General features: G+C 44.4%; 1 protein-coding gene across 2 annotated transcripts in view; it reads left to right on the forward strand.

The window, feature by feature from the left end:
• Nucleotides 1–18,404, forward strand: part of UBE4B (ubiquitination factor E4B) — a 2,592,778-nt gene that overhangs the window by 1,888,143 nt on the left and 686,231 nt on the right. For both annotated transcript variants that reach the window (XM_044063145.1, XM_044063144.1), the window contains one exon: nucleotides 7,224–7,322. In XM_044063145.1, the coding sequence (XP_043919080.1) occupies nucleotides 7,224–7,322 (99 nt within the window). The remainder of the gene's footprint in view (nucleotides 1–7,223; nucleotides 7,323–18,404) is intronic.

Raw genomic sequence — 18,404 nt, forward strand, 5'->3', positions numbered from 1 at the left:
TAGGCCCCCTGCTTCCATGTCCATTAAGGCCTTCTCTAGGGCTAAGGCTGCCAAACTATCTAAAGCCTTGCCTCCCAAAACTACCTCTCAGAGGCCTTCCTCAAGTTCTCAGATCCTCAGCCTTGCTGAGGACCTTATTTCCTTAATTAGGGGCTCACAACCTCACCCAGACAGGGCCTCTCACCCTCCTCCGGACAAAAGGCCCAGGACTGACCCATCTGATCCACACTCTTCAGATGATTCCACGGATGGGTCTGAATTGTCAGACCACCAGGAAGGGGCTTACTCGCCTTATGAGGATTCAGATGCTGAGGAATCTATCCCTTCGGCCTCCCCTCCTGAAGAGTTTTCATTTGGTGAGACTCTGCACTCCATGAGAGAACATTTTCAATGGCAAGGTCAGGATTTCTCTGATTCTAGAAAAAGATTAAGGACCTTTTTGCATTTGCCTCAACATAGGCCCTTAGCTATACCTCCTGTTCTGAATGTTATTGATGATGTGTACAATGATGTCAGTATGGCCCCTGATACTCTCCCTCCGGCCTCTGCCAAGCCTGACAGATACTACAGGGTCCCGGATTCTCATTTCCATCTGTATAAAGCCCACTCTGCAGACCCAGAAACTATTTCTCAGGGCCCTAAAGGGGTTGCGGCCGCTACTGTCAAAAATCCTCTACCCTCTGAAAGAGAGTCTAGAGCTTTAGAGAGATGGGGAAAGAAGGTGTATACTTTTGCAACTCTTTCTGTCAGGGCATTAAACTGTCAATTTCATATGATACAGTACCAAGAGTATTTGTTAGATGAACTGAATAAGAAACTTTCTTCTCCTGAACCCCTAGACCGTAAATCCCTTCAGGATTTGGTGCACAATTCACAACAGGTTAGTAATCATTTTTTAAAATGTGGCTATGATGCACTGGAGGCTTCATTTAGATCAGCTATGACTGGGGCAGTTATTCGTAGACATGCCTGGCTGAAGGAGCAATCTTTGCCAGACTATGTTAAAGCTAAACTCCTAGATGCTCCAATGGAGAAACAAAATTTATTTGGCTCCTCTGCTCAGGAGATTTTAAAAAAGGTTGAAGAAAAGGCAAAATCTGTGCAAACAGTTAAAGATTTCCTGCAAGTACAACCACCGAGATTCAGCAGAAACTGGCCTACTAAAAATTGGTCCTTTCCAGACTCGGACAGAGCCCAGAGAGGCAGGAACAGGCGCCCCAGCGGCAGAGGTCAATCGAAGGGCTCCTACAGAGGCCGACAGTGGCAGCCTGCCAACCAGAGAAGTAGTGCAACAGCAACTACCACTGCACCAGGACAGGCTCAATGACTTAACTCTAATTCCGCCTACCAGGGATCAACTGGAGGCACCCTTGGGCGGAAAGCTGGCTCTATTCTCAAAAAACTGGCATTATATTACAAAAGGATACATGGACATTGCAAATAATAGACAAAGGATACAGGTTCCATTTCCACACTTTGCCAAAAAGAAGCGGAATGCCAAACCTGCCACCAAATCAAAGGGCAGAGGCTTTAAGACAGATCAACAATCTAATTCAGATAAAGGCTATAGAAAAGGTACCACATTCAGAACAAGGCCAAGGATTTTACTCCAGATTGTTCCTTGTACCAAGAAAAGAAAATCAATGGAGACCGATTCTCGACCTGTCCGCACTGAACACTTATCTCATTGTGCCAAAATTCAAGATGCTGACCCTACAGCAACTTCTTCCCATGCTGGGCAAGGAGTCTTGGCTGGTGACTCTAGATCTCAAGGAGGCATACCTGCACGTCCCTATTCGACCAAGTTGCAGAAGACACCTCAGATTTCTTGCAGGATCAGAGCATTATCAATTCTCAGCATTGCCCTTTGGCTTATCTACTGCACACAGAGTATTCACAAAATGCCTGGCATCAGTAATTGCACACTGCAGACTACAGGGAATTCAAATTTACCCATACCTGGACGACTGCCTAATTCAAGCGGACAGCAAGACAAATTTGTTAAAGGACTTGGCCTATGCCATACACCTGCTACAGACCTTGGGGTACACAGTCAGCATCCAAAAGTCAAGGCTAGTACCATCCCAAAGGATAACCTTCTTGGGTGCAGATCTGGACACAACCACCCAGATGGCCTTTCTCACAGAAGAAAAACAAAAACAATATTACTTCATGACTCTGACAAGACATTCTCAGCTTACTGCAAGGAAAATCCTGCAGGCCCTGGGTTACATGGCATCCTGCATAATTCTGATACCACATGCCAGGCTGCATATGAGGAAATTACAGTGGTACCTAAGGAGTGTATGGTCTCAACACAGTCACAGTTTAGAAACCATGATACCAATCATTCCATGCCTTCAAAAGGAATTCCTGTGGTGGGCTCAGGCCTGCCAGTCCAGCAGAGGGTTGCCTTTCAACAAACCAAAACCAAGGCAGACCATCACCACGGACGCCTCAGACCGAGGATGGGGAGCACACATGGAGGGAAAATGTATCCAAGGCCTATGGTCTCAAAGACAGCTAAGCATGCACATAAACCAAAAGGAAATGCTGGCAGTGACGCATGCAATCCAGGCCTTCAAACCCTTCCTCCAACAAGGCCACTTGTTAATAAGGACAGACACCACCACAGTCATGTGGTACATAAACAAGCAGGGAGTCACACACTCTTACCCTCTATGCCGGATGGCGATGAATCTGTGGGAACTATGCCTGAATCTCAATATCCAACTACAGTCCCAATTCGTGCCAGGAAAAGAAAATACACTGGCGGACAGCTTAAGCAGAACAATCATGGATGCACACGAATGGATGCTGCACCCAGACATCTTCCAGCTCATAGCAAAGACATGGGGAATCCCGGAGATAGATCTGTTCGCCTCCCCACTCAACCATCAACTGAAGACATTCTGCGCAAGGACATACCACCCACAAGCTTGGAGGGTGGACTCTCTCTCTTTCAGCTGGAAAGCCCTAACAGTATATGCCTTCCCACCTCTCCCACTGATGTACAAGGTTCTACTGAAGATCAGGGAGGAACAGCCAAGAGTGATACTAATAGCTCCAGACTGGCCAAGGCAGCACTGGTATCCGTTATTGAGAAGCATGTCTCAGGCAAAATCATGGCCTCTCCCACTATGGCCGCTTCTTCTGACGCAGAACAATTTCAAGACCCTGCATCCCAACTTGAAAACACTGCAGCTAACTGCCTGGAAAATTCCTTAAATACCAATCCAGTTGTTTTATCTCAGAGGGTGAAGCACATTATCTTGGAAGCTCGCAGGCCTTCCACAAGGAAGACATACTCAGCTAAATGGAAGAGATTTCTCATTTGGACCACATCAAAAGGCTCAGATGTCACAGTGGCAAACATAACACATATTCTAGACTACTTAGCAGAATTGTTCCACAAGGGACTGTCCTATTCTTCCATTAAGATTCATGCTTCAGCAATTTCAGCAGAATACAGTGTGGATCCACCTATCTTCTCGCACCCTCTACTCAGGCATTTTCTGAGAGGGATCAAAAATATTAAACCTCCAAGAAGACCCCCTCTACCCGCTTGGGATCTCAACTTTGTGCTAGAGAAACTGACACTCCCTCCTTTTGAACCAGCAGCATCGGCGAATCTACAGTTTCTGTCTTGGAAGACTGCATTCCTTCTGGCAATCACTTCAGCAAGAAGAGTATCTGAGTTACAAGCATTAATGGCAGTGCAGCCATTTCTTATTTTCCACCAGGACAGAGTTTCTCTAAGAACCAATCCTACCTTTATGCCAAAGGTGGTATCTAGGGTATCCTTGAACCAAGCTATCCACCTGCCTACGTTCTTCCCTAATCCACAGAATAGAGGGGAAAAACTTTTGCACACCCTGGATATACACAGACAACTATGCTACTACTTGGACAGAACAAAGACTAGCAGAAAAACTGACCAACTATTTGTAGCATATGCTCTTGGGGTGCAAGGAAGAGCAATTTCCAAACAGACAATCTCAAAATGGATAGGAAATTGCATTTGATTTTGCTACTCCTTTCACGGAAAGACAGTTCCTGAAAACATCAGGCCTCACTCCACAAGGGCCACGGCCACCACTACAGCCTTCCTACGAGGGGTGGCTACCAAGGACATTTTAGAAGCTGCTACTTGGAGCTCCGTGCATACATTTGCCAAGCATTACAATCTACCTTTATACTCCAGATCCAGAGCAGGGTTTGCTACTGCAGTCCTGCAAGGGATCTTAACTACACCATCTTTTTCTTAGTACCTCCTCCCCCAGATTGGCTATGGTATTCTACCCATATGTTATGACTGCTGATGCATCCTTGAAGGACATAGTACAGTTTTGTACCTACCATAAATGTAGATGTCCGATAGGTATGCATCTGCAGTCAGGATTACCCTTCCTCCTACCCCTCTGTGGTATTCCTAGGGTGCTTACCCCTCTTTTAGCTAGCTGGGGGAATCTATTATGGTGTATTTGTTTGTTTATACTTGTATATAATTTTGCAAATGTTTGGAACTTTTCTGCATTTATCCAAATTTAGCCTTCCTAGAGGGCTCCTGGAATCTGGGGCAAGAAAAACTGAGGAAAATGGCGTCGGCTGATGCTTTTATACCCCAGACGCTCTGACGTCAGGGAAAGTGCGACATCAGCCGAGGCCAGACCCAGACTTTGGACTCCGGCCGACCGAAGGGCTGCCTGAGGCAGGACAACCCATATGTTATGACTGCAGATGCATACCTATCGGACATCTACATTTATGGTAGGTACAAAACTGTACTTTTTCTTCCCTAAGTATCAAAACAAAGGCGAATACAAGCTGCATTCCTTGGATGTTCACAGGCAGCTTCGTTTTTACCTTCATAGGACAGCTGGTCATAGGCAATCAGACCAGTTGTTCATTTCTTTTGCCAAATTCAGTCTGGGCAAACCAATTTCCAAAGTTTCTTTGTCACGCTGGATTTCTCAGTGTATTCTGTTGGTGTACCAAGCCTCTGGGAGGCCCGCACCGGAGGGAGTCCATGCTCATTCGACCCGGTCTGTCTCTACTTCAGCGGCCTTTAAGTCTAGGGTTCCTCTGGATGACATTTGTTCAGCAGCCACTTGGGCTTCATCTCATACCTTTATTACTCATTACAAGCTGGACGTCACTTCTAGAGGTAGAGTATCCTTTGGCTCCAGTGCTCGAATATCCTTCCATGATAGCCACCCAAGATTCAGGTAGCTGGGGACTCTGTCCCACAGGTTGCTGACAAATGAATTCTCCTACTTCAGATTTAGAAGTTATGTACTTACCATAACGTTCCATCTAAGTAGGTGGATTCATTTGTCTGCAACCATCCCGCCCTCCTATCCCCCTGGCCTTGTCAGTTTCCTGCATAGGGTGTGTTACCCTTTGGTTAGGGTATTTAGTGCAGGGCAAACTCGATCTGAGGTCATGTAGGGAGAGCAGGGCATTATGGGTGAGGGGAGGAGCTAGGAGCTCGGATCCATAGCTGGATAAACCATGCCGGTTCGGATCCGATATCGGATCCATACCCACAGGTTGCAGACAAATGAATCCACCTACTCAGATGGAACGTTATGGTAAGTACATAACTTCTAATTTTCTTCCCAAAGTGGTTTTGGAGACCAATATCAGCCAGTATATAGACTTGCCTGTATTCTTCCCAAATTTTTCAAATAAAGGCGAGTACTGCCTGCACATTCTGGATGTACACAGGCAATTACGTTTATATCTAGGTAGAACTAAACAGTTAAGATGATCAGGATAGTTATTTGTATCCTTTGCTAGTACAACTTTGGACAAACCGGTATCCAAGGTCACAATGTCAAGATGGTTAAGGGATTGTGTATCTTTCATTTACACAAAACCAAACATGAAACTCTATATGCCAGTTCAGGCACATTCTACTAGATCGATGGCGACTTCTGCCAGTTTTCATTCCAAAGCCTCCATGTCAGAAATTTGCACAGCTGCAACTTGGGTTAAGCATCATACATTTATTACTAATTACAAACTAGATGTGATATCCAGGGGTGAGCATCCTTTGGTTCTCAGGAATGTTCTTCCATAAGGCCACCCAGGATCCAAGGTAGCTGGGGACTCTGTCCCACTAGTCAAAAATAGATGAAGATTGACAACATCAGATAAAGAAGTTATGTCTTACCATAACGTTCCACCTGTGTGGCAGTCTTTATCTAGTCTTGCGTCCCTTCCACCTGCCCCACTCCGTTAGACTTCTGGTGGAGCGACATACTGTCCTGGGTTCTTATTGTTAGGGACACCTTGGACAAGGTTTCTGACTTATATCTTACACAGTCATATTCTGTCTGATTGCAAACTCAATCTGAGGTAATGTGGAGAGGTGCATTGTGGGTAGACTTGCAGCTCGAGAGATTTTTTTTTTGTCTGACATGAGCTATATGACAGCCAGATTGGTTCCGAGTATCGCAACTGTAGCCTACTAGTCAAGAATAGATGAAGGTCAACAACACAGATAGAACATTATGGTAAGACACAAGTTCTTTTTTGTTTATCTGAAACTGTAAGCTTACAAATTACGTCACTGGTGTTCTGTACAAATGTGACTTCATTCAGTCATCTTCACTGTCTGTTTTATCCATTTCTGTCACTTAGCTGGTGTCTAACCTGGCAAGCAGTCGGCATAATAGAGGATTCAGTCCTAGGCAGGATAGCAGTCCATTGCAGAACACACAACACATTTATTACTGCACATATCACACATGCATGTGAAGATGATATTACACAGCACCATTTCGCCTACATGCATAGCTTAGGATGTGAGAGAGGAGCATAGCTCCCAATGAAAATCCATGCAGACACAAAAAGAACATGCACATTTTATTCACAGGCTGAGCATGTAATTGGTCTTTGTTTGATCAGTGTTGTACTCTAGTAAACAAATTTAAATAAGTACTAGATGTTGTTTAACCTGATGTGATATTGTTCTGCATTGTGCGTGCCTTTGATGGCACGAAGAAATAGTTGTGCATGCTTTCAGAAGTGTTTTGAACAGTATGTGAACATCAAATATTGTGTCCCCCACACCCCACCATCACCAAAGATGTGAATTTTTCATTATATCTGCTTTTTAAAATTGTCATGTAAAGTACTGAAGTAAATTTTTGTGCTTCGTTTTAGTAAAAGTATTCTTTATTGTTAAAATGTAATTTGTAATATTTCTCTTGCAGTATAACACTGCCCTTAAATCCAGATATCCCTAAAGTATTTGCAGCACTGCCTGAATTTTATGTAGAAGATGTGGCTGAATTTTTACTTTTTATTGTACAGTAAGTATTTTAATTTATATTTATTGTTTTTTAAGTACAAGTAAAAAAAAAGTTTATTCTGTGATTTATAACAGAGACAAATAGTTTTGAATGTGTATAATTACTGCACATGTATACAGATGTGTGGTTTTGCAGTCTTTCTGGATCCCTTAATATACCTAGTAGCTGCATGTTTGAAAATGATGCATAATTTCACAGAGCAGAATATGCATGCGTCCATGTACAGTTTGACTAGTAAACTAATCATTTCTTTACAGGACTGTAGTACAGTGTAGATTCTATTGAGGGTAACGTTTCAGAAGGTAGTCACCCAGGCATCTAGTACTGCTTTAGTAGGGGCATGTTGAAACTGTGCCTCATTCATCTGCACAATCTAGTCAGTTTTTTATGAAGAGCATGTTTCATGGAATTCACAGATTATTTGTGAATCGTAGAAGTGAAATGATAATAGTAGATCTGAAGTTGTTTTTCATTTGTTCTTCAAACTGTGGGTTCGGATTTAATAATGGATCTGACTCGGCCATATACTACAGCTCTAGGATAAAAAAAAATCTGAGCTCCTCCCCTACCCATAATGCCGTGCTCTCCCTTCATCCCTCAGATCTTGTGTGCCATGTTTTCACCCAGTATCGGGATTGTGATTATTTGAGCTCCTTTGTGATTAGTGAGTAGTTATCTTTAAAATCTATTTAAAAGTTGCTTCTGTCTAGTATAATTCTTCTTCCCCTACCTATCTCTGTTATCCGCATGGGTCCATTTCTCTTTACGGTTCTTTTTTTTTGCTTCTCTTTAATCTTTCCTTTTCCCCATATATCTATATATCTCTGTATATATATATATATATATATATATATATATATATATATATATATATGTATATCTATATATATATATATATGTATATCTATGGATCTACTTTTCTTCATCGAAATTGCATTTCTTCGAAAAAGAAAAGTAGATGCCCACTTCAGCGAAAGTGCACTTAAATGAAACTGCATTTCCGCTGAAGTATAGTTGCCGGCTCCTCTAACTAAAAAAAAAAACCCATCTGCGCCCCCACACCCCCGTACTTTAATATTCTCACTCCGAGATCGCACTACAGTGGGGAAAATGGAATATTCCCTTAAACCCACTGTTCCACAATCTAAGCAATAATTTGCTTAGTTGTACATCAACATTAAACATTGATGTACAACTAAGGTTTCATGCAAACTGCATGTTTTTATTTTATTTTTTTTACTTTTATTTTTATTTATACAGGAAAGTGCATTTTTGACAAAATAAGCTTTAGCAAAAGTGAACTCGCGAATTTACGTTTCGTTGAAACGTAAATTCGATGTACTAAATTTAATATATATGTGTGTGTGTGTGTGTGTGTGTATGTATATATATATATATATATATATATATATATATATATATATATATATGAATGAATGAAATAACTAAACTATCTTCTTTTAGTTTAGCTACTGTATCTTCTAAGTTTCTCATGCCCATTTTTCATTTGTCTTTTGGCTTACAATGTCTGATAAACCAGTGGGGGTTTAAAAAATGTGCTGCATGTGGGCATAAATTCCCACTTTCTGATGCCCATATGGAATGTGGTGTTTGCTTAGGGGTCCCTCATTGGGACTCCTCTTGCTCTATTTGTGATGGTTTCAATCAGTGTGCACTGACTGACAGAAGAAATAAGCTGATCCTCAAGGGTTTCCTGCCTTCTTTTTTTAGTTCTCCTTCAACTTTAGGGGCACAACCCCCCCCCCCCCCGCCAAGAAGCACAAAGAAAAGAAAAGGTTCCAGGACAGAGGTTCTTCCTTACCCAGTGAGCCTTATCGCAAGTCTGCCAAAACTTTGTATCCAAGTGTCGGCAGGGAATCCCTCCAGCTCCGGTCCCCAAGATTCACTCCAGAACCCATTACTTCCAGACCTAAGTCGCCACTTCCTCAGTCCCCTAGACCAGCCTCCAGGCTGCCTTCTATTGCTTTGTCCGCCACATTCTTATTGACCCCATCACCCTCAGGGCATGTAGAAAGCTGGACAGAGTAAAACCATTCCCAAACGCCCGGACAATATCCTTTGTGCCCCTTAAGATAGGTACCATTGGACTAAAGGTGTCCCTGTCAATGCCTTGGTGGTACCTTGCTGGCTAGGCTTACGTAGGCCTTTGGTCGATAACCTAGTACCTACCTATGAACCAAGAAGGAACTGGCCCAGGAAAGCTCCTCTGTTCACCCTGCAAACAGGGAGAGAGCTACCTTCGCTTTGTGTGCGTTGAATTATTTGGCACATGTGACTAGACTTCAGAGAGACCTGGTAAAGGAGCTCTCTAGCCCTGTCCCAGTGTCTGCAGAGAGACAGAAAACCTTTTCCTCCAGAATGGCCACCCTCCTGTCTATAGCTATTACGTCCATGAGGCTAATCTCACATGTGGCAGAGGGTGCCTCACAAGCAGCTGGTTCAGGCATTGCTGTAAGGTGCCACACCTAGATACAGCTCTGTGATTTCATGGAACCCTTTAAGGCATCTTTTACTAGCCCCTCTTTTGACGGGTCATCTTTGTCTGGTCCTATGGTTAGAGATGCTCTCCCTAGAGAGAGGTTGGGAAGACCTTGTTTGCCATCGGAATCTGTTTTGACACCTCTCGGTGGTTCTTTTCCAGGAATGTGGTGACAAAGTTTTGGATGTTCTTCGTGTTTCACTGTTGCAGTCGTCACATTTGGGTTATCCCTGCTGGGGTAGCCCGCCGGCCTGAATACCAGAGGCTTAGTATTTCTGCGTTGGTTGCAGTCGCTTGAAGACTGGTGTCAGGTTGTCAGGAGTATAAAGGAAGGCAGCCAACGCCATTACATCAGTTTTTCTTGCCATGGAGCCCGAAGCAGAAGCAGTTCGCACGAGTGCCAGTCGGCCACAACCTGAGTTTCGTTTCTGAATTGAAGTTAAAGTCTTCGAAAGCTAAGTACCCCATTGGGGATCCTTTTTTCTTGCACTAACCGATGTCAGAAAAAGTTAATAATTATCTCGTCTGTGGAAAGCAGATACCACACCAGGACTTCCATTTCTACTGCCTCACTTGTTTAGGCCCAGACCACAACGTCCCTTGTTGTCGGTTCTGTGCCTTAATGCCAGAACGATTCATTGTTGGGCCCTTATTGTAGCCAGATATTTCCATTTACAGTCTTCGAATTCTGATATAGCTTCCGTAAGGCATCCGACAGCAGATCTTCTGAAAAAACGTTAAGATAAAGATAGAGACAAACCGCACAGTAAACCTTCCGACGATGCTACCGCCAAGCTGGTCGTCAGTTCTCTGGAATTCAGTGAGGTGCTTTCGCAGCCCCTGATGCCCTCTTCAGTTAATTCGCAGGCCTCTACCGAGACCCTTTTGGAGTCCAGTATAACGCAGAACTCTTCTTCATCTAAGGATCCTGCAGTCGTCTCTACCTTGGATGGGTCTGGAGCCGCTGTGCAGGCACCGGCTTCCGAGGTAATCCTTCACAACACCGAATCCAGACATAAACCAACGCCTTCTTTCACGGCTACCTTTCTTTCTAAATCAACCAAGTTCCTTAGGCCCAGGGGTCAAACCACCCCCAAGAAACCGTCTTCCAGACATTCTTTGGTGCCTGCTCCCTTGCCTTAGTCACAAATGCTTAGAATGGCAGAGGACCTTATCATGCTGATTAGGGGAAGTCAAGTCACTCCCTCAAAAAGAAAAAGAGATCTGTCTCCAGAAGTTTTGTTTGAACAAGAGTCAGATAAATCTGATGCATCTGACTATGAAGACATGCAGCCCCTCTCTACATATGAGGATTGTGATGCAGAGGAATCTATTCCTTCAGCCTCTCCCCCAGAGGATTTTTCCTTTGGGGAAACCCTGCATACTTTAAGGGAGTATTTCAAATGGGGGAGTCAAGACTACCCACAGTCTAAAAAGAGACTCAGGGAGGTCCTGGACCTTCCACAGCACCAGCCCTTAGCCATCCCCCCCAGTCCTAGATGTGGTAGATGATGTCTTCCTTGAATCCAGCTTGACTCCAGACGCCCTCCCTCCCTCCTGCTCCCAGAAAGACAGACAGGTACTACAGAGTCCGTGACTCTCACAAATATCTCTCTAAAAACCCAACGGCAGACCCTAAGGTCATTACTCAAGGCTGAAAAGGGGTTAAAGCTACTTCAGCTAAGAATTCCACCCCCTCAGACAGAGATTCCAGAGCACTGGACAGATGGAGTAAAAAAATATAGACCTCAGCTACTCTTGCTGTAAGAGCACTCAGTTGTCAGTTCCATATGCTTAAATATCAGCAACATATCTTGCAACTCCTTAAACAAAAAATTACCTCCTTTCCTGCATGGGCAGAATCTGAAGATTTACAGAAATGAATGCACTCTGCTGGTCAAGTAACTAGACGCACTTTGCACTGCGGTTTTGACACCCTAAAACTTCTTGCAGAGCAGCAGTCACTGGATCTATCATTGGAAGACATGCATGTCTTAAGGAACAACCCCTGCCAGACCATGTTGTTGTGTCTTTTGGCTTTACCCGGTTAGGGGTCGCCACAGCGGAACTCCGGTCCACTAATGATTGGCAGTAGATTTTGACGTGCCAAGTTGCCAGTTCTGATGCACAACCTTCAACGAAGGTATGCCCATTCACGCATGTCTCTACACAGAAGACGCTCTAGCTGAGAATCGAACGGGACAACGTCTTACTGTGAGGCGACCGCAGCACCACCACCGCATGTCAAATCAAAATTGTTGGATGCACTCTTGCACAAAGATAACTTATTTCGTACTAAAGCAGAAGAGGTGTTAAAAGTGATGGAAGAAAAAGCAAATTCTATGCAGACTGTTAAAGATTTTTTACAGGTACAAGCCCCTAGGTTCAGCAGGCTTTTTCCTTCCAACCATGGTCCTTTCCAACACCTAGTAAACAGAGCCAGCCTAGGCCCCATGGAAACAGACCTCCAAGACAGCAGTCCCATGGGTTGCAGAGATCTAAACAGTGGACTGCCTCCACTTCAAAACCAGGGAGTTCTAAGCCACCCCCTTATGGCAAAAACTCACAATGACTCAGCCCCTCCCTACCTGGGCTACCATTTCCAAGGACCAATGGGTTCTGAACATTGTGTCTCAGGGGTACAAATTCTCCTTCCACACCCTTCTAACCCCAAAGGGTTCCCAGATCTACCACCAAGTCAGTGCGCAGAGGCTCAAAAGCAAATCAATACCCTGCTCTCCCTGTAAGCAGTAGAACACGTTCCCGCGGAGCAGATAGGCCAAGGCTTCTACTCCAGGCTTTTTCTGGTCCCAAGTAAAGAGAGCACCTGGCACCCCATCCTCGATGTTCTTTATGTTTCACTGTTGCAGTCATTACATTTGGGTTATCTGCCTGCAGGTAGTCCTCAGCCGGCCTGATTACCAAAGTTTTGGGTCCTGCGTCGGATGCTGTCTCTTCTTCCATGGCGTCAGGTAGTCAGGGGTATCAAGCATGCAGCCGACTCCATTACATCAGTCTTTCTTGCCGTGCGGTGCCGAAGCAGAAGCAGTTCGCAAATGCTGGTCAGCCAACTCCAGAAATTTTCATTTTTAAGTTTCATAACTGAAATCTTCAAAAAAAGCTAAGTACCCTGTTGGGGATCCTTTTTCTTGCTCTAAATCGATGTCAGTAAAAGTTAACAATTGTATTACCTGTGGAAAGCAAATGCCTCATAAAGATTTTCATTTGTACTGCATTCCTTGCCTAGGCCCAGATCACGACATACCTCGCTGTCGGTTTTGTGCCTTATTCAGTCCTGCAACTATTCGTTGTCTGTCCATTTTTGCAGCAAACTATTTTGGTACCCGGTTTATTTATCCAGAAATGGCTTGGGTAAGCCCCCTGACTACCGACGTTCCGAAAAAACGTAAAGCTAAAGACAGACAGACCGCATAGGTCCAAAGATGCCTAAGATGCTTCAGTTAAGCTAGTCGCCAGTTCGCCGGTACTCAGTGAGCTGCTTTCACAGCCCCTGATACTCACTACTTCAGATTCACAGGCCTCTACTGAGACCCATTCGGAGTACGGTATGCCGCGAGATGCTTCTTCGACTATGGAACCTGCGGATGTCTCTACCTTGGATGGGTCCGGAGTCGCTTTGCTGGCACTGGCTTCAGAGGGTGTATTCAGGCCTATGGACTTGCATTTCAAACCAACGCCATCTTCTTCTTCAAGGCCTAAAACTTGACCCACGCCTAGAAAACCGACGTCCAAACTGCATCGTCAGGCTCATATGCCTAAAAAACAAATGATAAGAATGGCCGAAGACCTTATTACTCTAATTAGGGGAAGCCAGCCTTCTCCCTCTGAGACCTAAAACTGATTCTCCTTCTGATTCTTCTGATCAGGATTTTGATATTTCTGTTTCTTCTGATGACCGGGATTTGCCATTATCTACCTATGAGGATTCTGATGCAGAGGGCTCCATACCCTCTGCTTCCCCTCCAGAAGACTTCTCTTTTGGTGAAACCTTGCACACTCTTAGAGAGCATTTCCGCTGGGAAAGCCAGGATTACTTTGACTCCAAATAGAGGCTTATGGAATTCTTACTCCTACCTCAACACAGGCCTTTAGCTATCCCTCCTGTACTGGACATTGTAGATGATGCCTTCTTGGAATCTAGCCTGGCCCCAGACACTTTAACTCCGGCTCCCAGAAAACCTGACAGGAATTAGAGTACCTGACTCTCACAACTACTTAAGGACTGTGCTGAAAGTAAAGAATTACAAGATTTAATGCATTCTGCTGAACAAGTTGGTAAAGATAATTTGCAATGTGGTTTTGACTCTTTAGAAGCACCTTGCAGGACTGCTGTCACTGGGTCTGTTCTTAGAAGGCATGATTGGTTTAAGGAGCAAAATTTGCCAGATCATATTAAAGCTAAATTACTGGATGCTCCCTTAAACCAGGACTGCCTGTTTGGCAACAAAGCAGAAGAAGTACTTAAAAGGATGGAGGAAAAAGCTAAATCTATGCAGACTGTTAAAGATTTCCTACAAGTAGAGCCTCCCAGATTTAGTAGACTTTGGCCTTCTAAGAATTGGTCCTTTCCTGTTTCTTCCAGGCCTTCTCAGTCCAAACCCAGGAACAGCAGACCACCTAGGCTACAGTCTCAAGGTACTCACAGGCCTAAGCAGTGGGGGGCTCCCACTTCCAAAGCTGGAAGTAGTAAGACACCCCCCTTTGGTAAACTGTCACAGTGATTTAACCTTAAACCTTCCAAGCCCTGCTCAACTGTCTGTCCCCTTAGGGGGAATAATCGCCCTGCATGCAAAAAACTGGGAACCCATTACCCAAGACAAATGGGTTTTAAATATTTAGTTATTTATTTATTTATTGCATTTGTTTACCGGGATAAGTCCACCGGGCCTAAAAGAGCCCATTTTCAGTGGAGGCCCGGGGAGAAAAGCTCCAACAAGATACAGAAAAAATATAAACATTAATTAGTACAGAAGCAGAAACAGTGTTACAGATAGTAAATATAGTAACATATACAGAATATGTACATAAAAGCAGGAATCTAGTTTGTTTGATTATAGCAATATATACAGAAAATATACATTAAAGCAGAATTCAATCAGAGTGGTATAAACAGAGATCAGTATTTTTGTACCAGTATCAACAACTGAAGATAAAAATAAATATGGAGAAAATATCATCCGTCACTAGTAGCAAAAGACATAGGAGTTTAGTAATCATATAAGGAGAGTGAAGAGGTTAGGTTATAGTTTCCCAAGGATACAGATCCCACTTCCACTCCTTACCAACCCCAAACGGTTGGCCAGACCTACCCCCAAATCAGTGGGCAGAGGCTCAACAGCAGGTTCTCTCTCTTCTAAGTATCAGGGCTATTCATCCTGTCCCAGCAGAGAAATGGGGACAAGATTTTTACTCAAGATTTTTCCTGGTACCCAGAAAAGATGACTCCTGGCGTCCTATCCTGGACCTGTCTATTCTAAGCACATTTTTGGTAATCCCAAAGTTCAAAATGCTAACTCTTTGTCAGCTGCTTCCCATGCTAGGCAAAATGCCTGGTTGGCAACATTGGACTTAAAGGAAGCTTACCTGCACATCGCAATATGGGAATCTTGCAGAAAATACCTACGCTTCAGAGCAGGCTACATGCACTATCAGTTCTCTGCACTGCCCTTTGGCTTATCTACTCCACCCAGGGTATTCACAAAGTGCCTAGCTCCAGTCATTGCATTCTGCAGGCAAAGAAATATTCAAATATACCCATAGCTGGATGATTGTCTAATTCAGGCAGAAAGCCAGGACATACTATTAAATCATCTGGCATTTGTAAAGAAACTGTTAACCTCACTGGGGCACACCATAAATGAAAAGAAATCTCACCTAGTACCCTGCCAACAAATTGTATTCGTGGGAGCAAGCTTGAACATAACTTCCCAGATGGCCTACCTCACACCAGAGAAACAAGTTTATTTAACAGCCTACTTCAAACTACTGGTCTCAAAGACCCAGCTATCTGCAAGGAAAATACTGCAAGCCCTGGGGTTCATGGCCTCTTGCATCCTACTAATTCCATATGCAAGATTGCATATGAGGAAACTATAATGGTATCTAAAAGCCTATAGTGTCAACATTCTCAGGACCTGGAATCAATGATCCCTATCATTCCTTGTATGAAGACAGAGTTCCTTTGGTGAGCAGAGGCCTGCTACCACAACAAGGGACTGCCATTCACTCTACCCCCTGCCACCCAAACCCTAACAGATGCATCAGACAATGCATGGGCAGTGCATTCAGGGCAAATGGAAACTGAGTCAAATGCACCTGTATATCAATCAAAAAGAAATGTTAGCTGTACAGAATTCTCTGACGGCCTTCAAGGACCATATTCTTCCAGGACAATTATTGGTAAAGACAGACAACACACCACTGTTATGTGGTACATAAACAAGCAGGGGGGAACCCACTTGTTCCCTCTCTGCAGACTAGCCATGGCTCTGTGGAACACAGCCTTGAGCTACCAAGTGCACCTACAAGCTCAATACCTGCCAAGCAAGTAAAATTCACTGGCAGACGACCTAAGCAGAAATCTCATGGACCCACATGAGTGGAAACTGGAACCAAAGTTATTCAACATTTTGGGAAACAAATGGGGGAGCCCAGAGATAGACCTGTTTACCTCACCTCAGAACTACCAGTTGGACAAATTCTGCACAAGTACTCCCCACAGACAAGCTTGGAAAGTGGATGCCCTATCCTTCACCTGGGAAAGCCTCTCAGTTTATGCCTTTCCCCCTCTTCCTCTCCTCTTGAAAGTTCTGCTAAAGATAAAACAGGGCAAACCAAGGACAATTCTCATTGCACCAGACCGACCACGCCAACACTGGTACCCCCTCTTGCACAGTATGTCACTGCTGGAACCATGGCATGTGCCTCAGACCCCTTCCCTGCTGTCCCAGCAGGAGGGCCAGATTCTGCACCCTCAGCTTCAAACCCTGAACCTTGCAGCCTGGTGAGATCAGATCATAAACTAATCTCGCTGGAGGTCCTCATCCCGCCCCCACCTGAAACAAAAAAGACCACAGTGAAAAATTTCTCAAAAGCCGATTTCACACTTCTAAAAACTAGTGTGGTCTCCTTTAAGGCCCCTGAGCCAGTGGTAAAGATTACTCACACTGCTGAATCACTTACAAATGCCTTCTACCAGCACCTACAGGACTGCATGGATCAGGCAATCCCAAACAAAACTAAGACTCTCTGTACCAAAGGCAAGCGTCCAGTCTGGTGGACCCCAGCAATAAACAAGCTCTACAACAAAAGGAGGAAGCTACTACAAGATAGAGCAAAATCCTTGAAAGGTAAGACACCTTTGATCATTATAAGTAAAAAACTAAGAGCTCTCATAAAATCATCCAAGGCAAATTTTGAGAGAAAAATCGCCAAGGACTCTAAAGACAATCATAAGGCCTTCTTTAGCTATGTTAGAAACCTAGAAGGAAACTCCCATATATGCTCAGAATTAGTTCAAAATGATGTGAAAATTACTGAACCTACACACATTGCCAACATACTGGCTGACAGGTTCAGTGCAAACTCCTCCCCCCCCCTCGCCCCCAAAAGGAGAGATATCTATTCCAGAGGATTGTAGCCCCCCAAACATCTCCAACGCCCAGGTGAGAACTGCCCTCACTAAGGCAAAAAACACAGCATCCATGGGACCGGATGGTGTCCTCGGCTGTGTGCTTCACGAACTCAACGAGGAATTAAACCCACAGTTAGGACAGCTGTTTAATCTTAGCCTCACCTCAGGATACGTACCCAAGGAGTGGCGCACGGCGACTGTGGTCCCACTTCATAAGGGCGGTGCCTCCACAGACCCTGGAAATTACCGCCCCCATTAGCTTGACAAGCCTTATCTGCAAAGCCATGGAGAGGATCATAATGGAACTCATAAATAAAGACATGGGGAACTTGCAGACTTTGGATCCAACCCAGTTTGGCTTTGTCAAAGGCAGATCCTGCCTCTTAAACTTGGTTGACTTTTTCGAGACAGTCACCAAGGCCATTGATGAGGGAAAGGCAGTCCATACAGCCTACCTCGACCTGGCAAAGGCCTTCGACACAATACCCCACTCAGGTATCCTCGAAAAACTCATCAGCTTGAATGTAGACCCATACATCACAAGATGGGTTGCAAACTGGCTAAGTGACAGAACCCACAGGGTCAGAGTTGCTGGAGCCATGTCAGACTCAAAGCCTGTCACAAGTGGTGTCCCACAGGGCTCAGTTCTGGGTCCACTCTTGTTCGCATCTACTTTTCTGAAGTACAAGCAAACACAGGAGGGTTATGGCTGACAAAGTTTGCAGATGACTGCAAACTGGGCCATAGTCGAAAACACATCTGACACAGATATCCTCCAGAAGGGCCTCACAGAAATGGATAACTGGTGCCAGAGCCATGGCCTGAAGTTAAACGCCAAAAATGCATAGTCATACCCTTCGGGAAAAACAAGGTTACCCCTAGCTACCATATAGGTGGCAATCCATTGAGCACAGAAAAGTCATCAGGG

Source organism: Protopterus annectens, chromosome 2.part1 (assembly GCF_019279795.1).
Source record: "Protopterus annectens isolate FY-2018-M chromosome 2.part1, PAN1.0, whole genome shotgun sequence".
Lineage (NCBI taxonomy): Eukaryota > Metazoa > Chordata > Ceratodontiformes > Protopteridae > Protopterus > Protopterus annectens.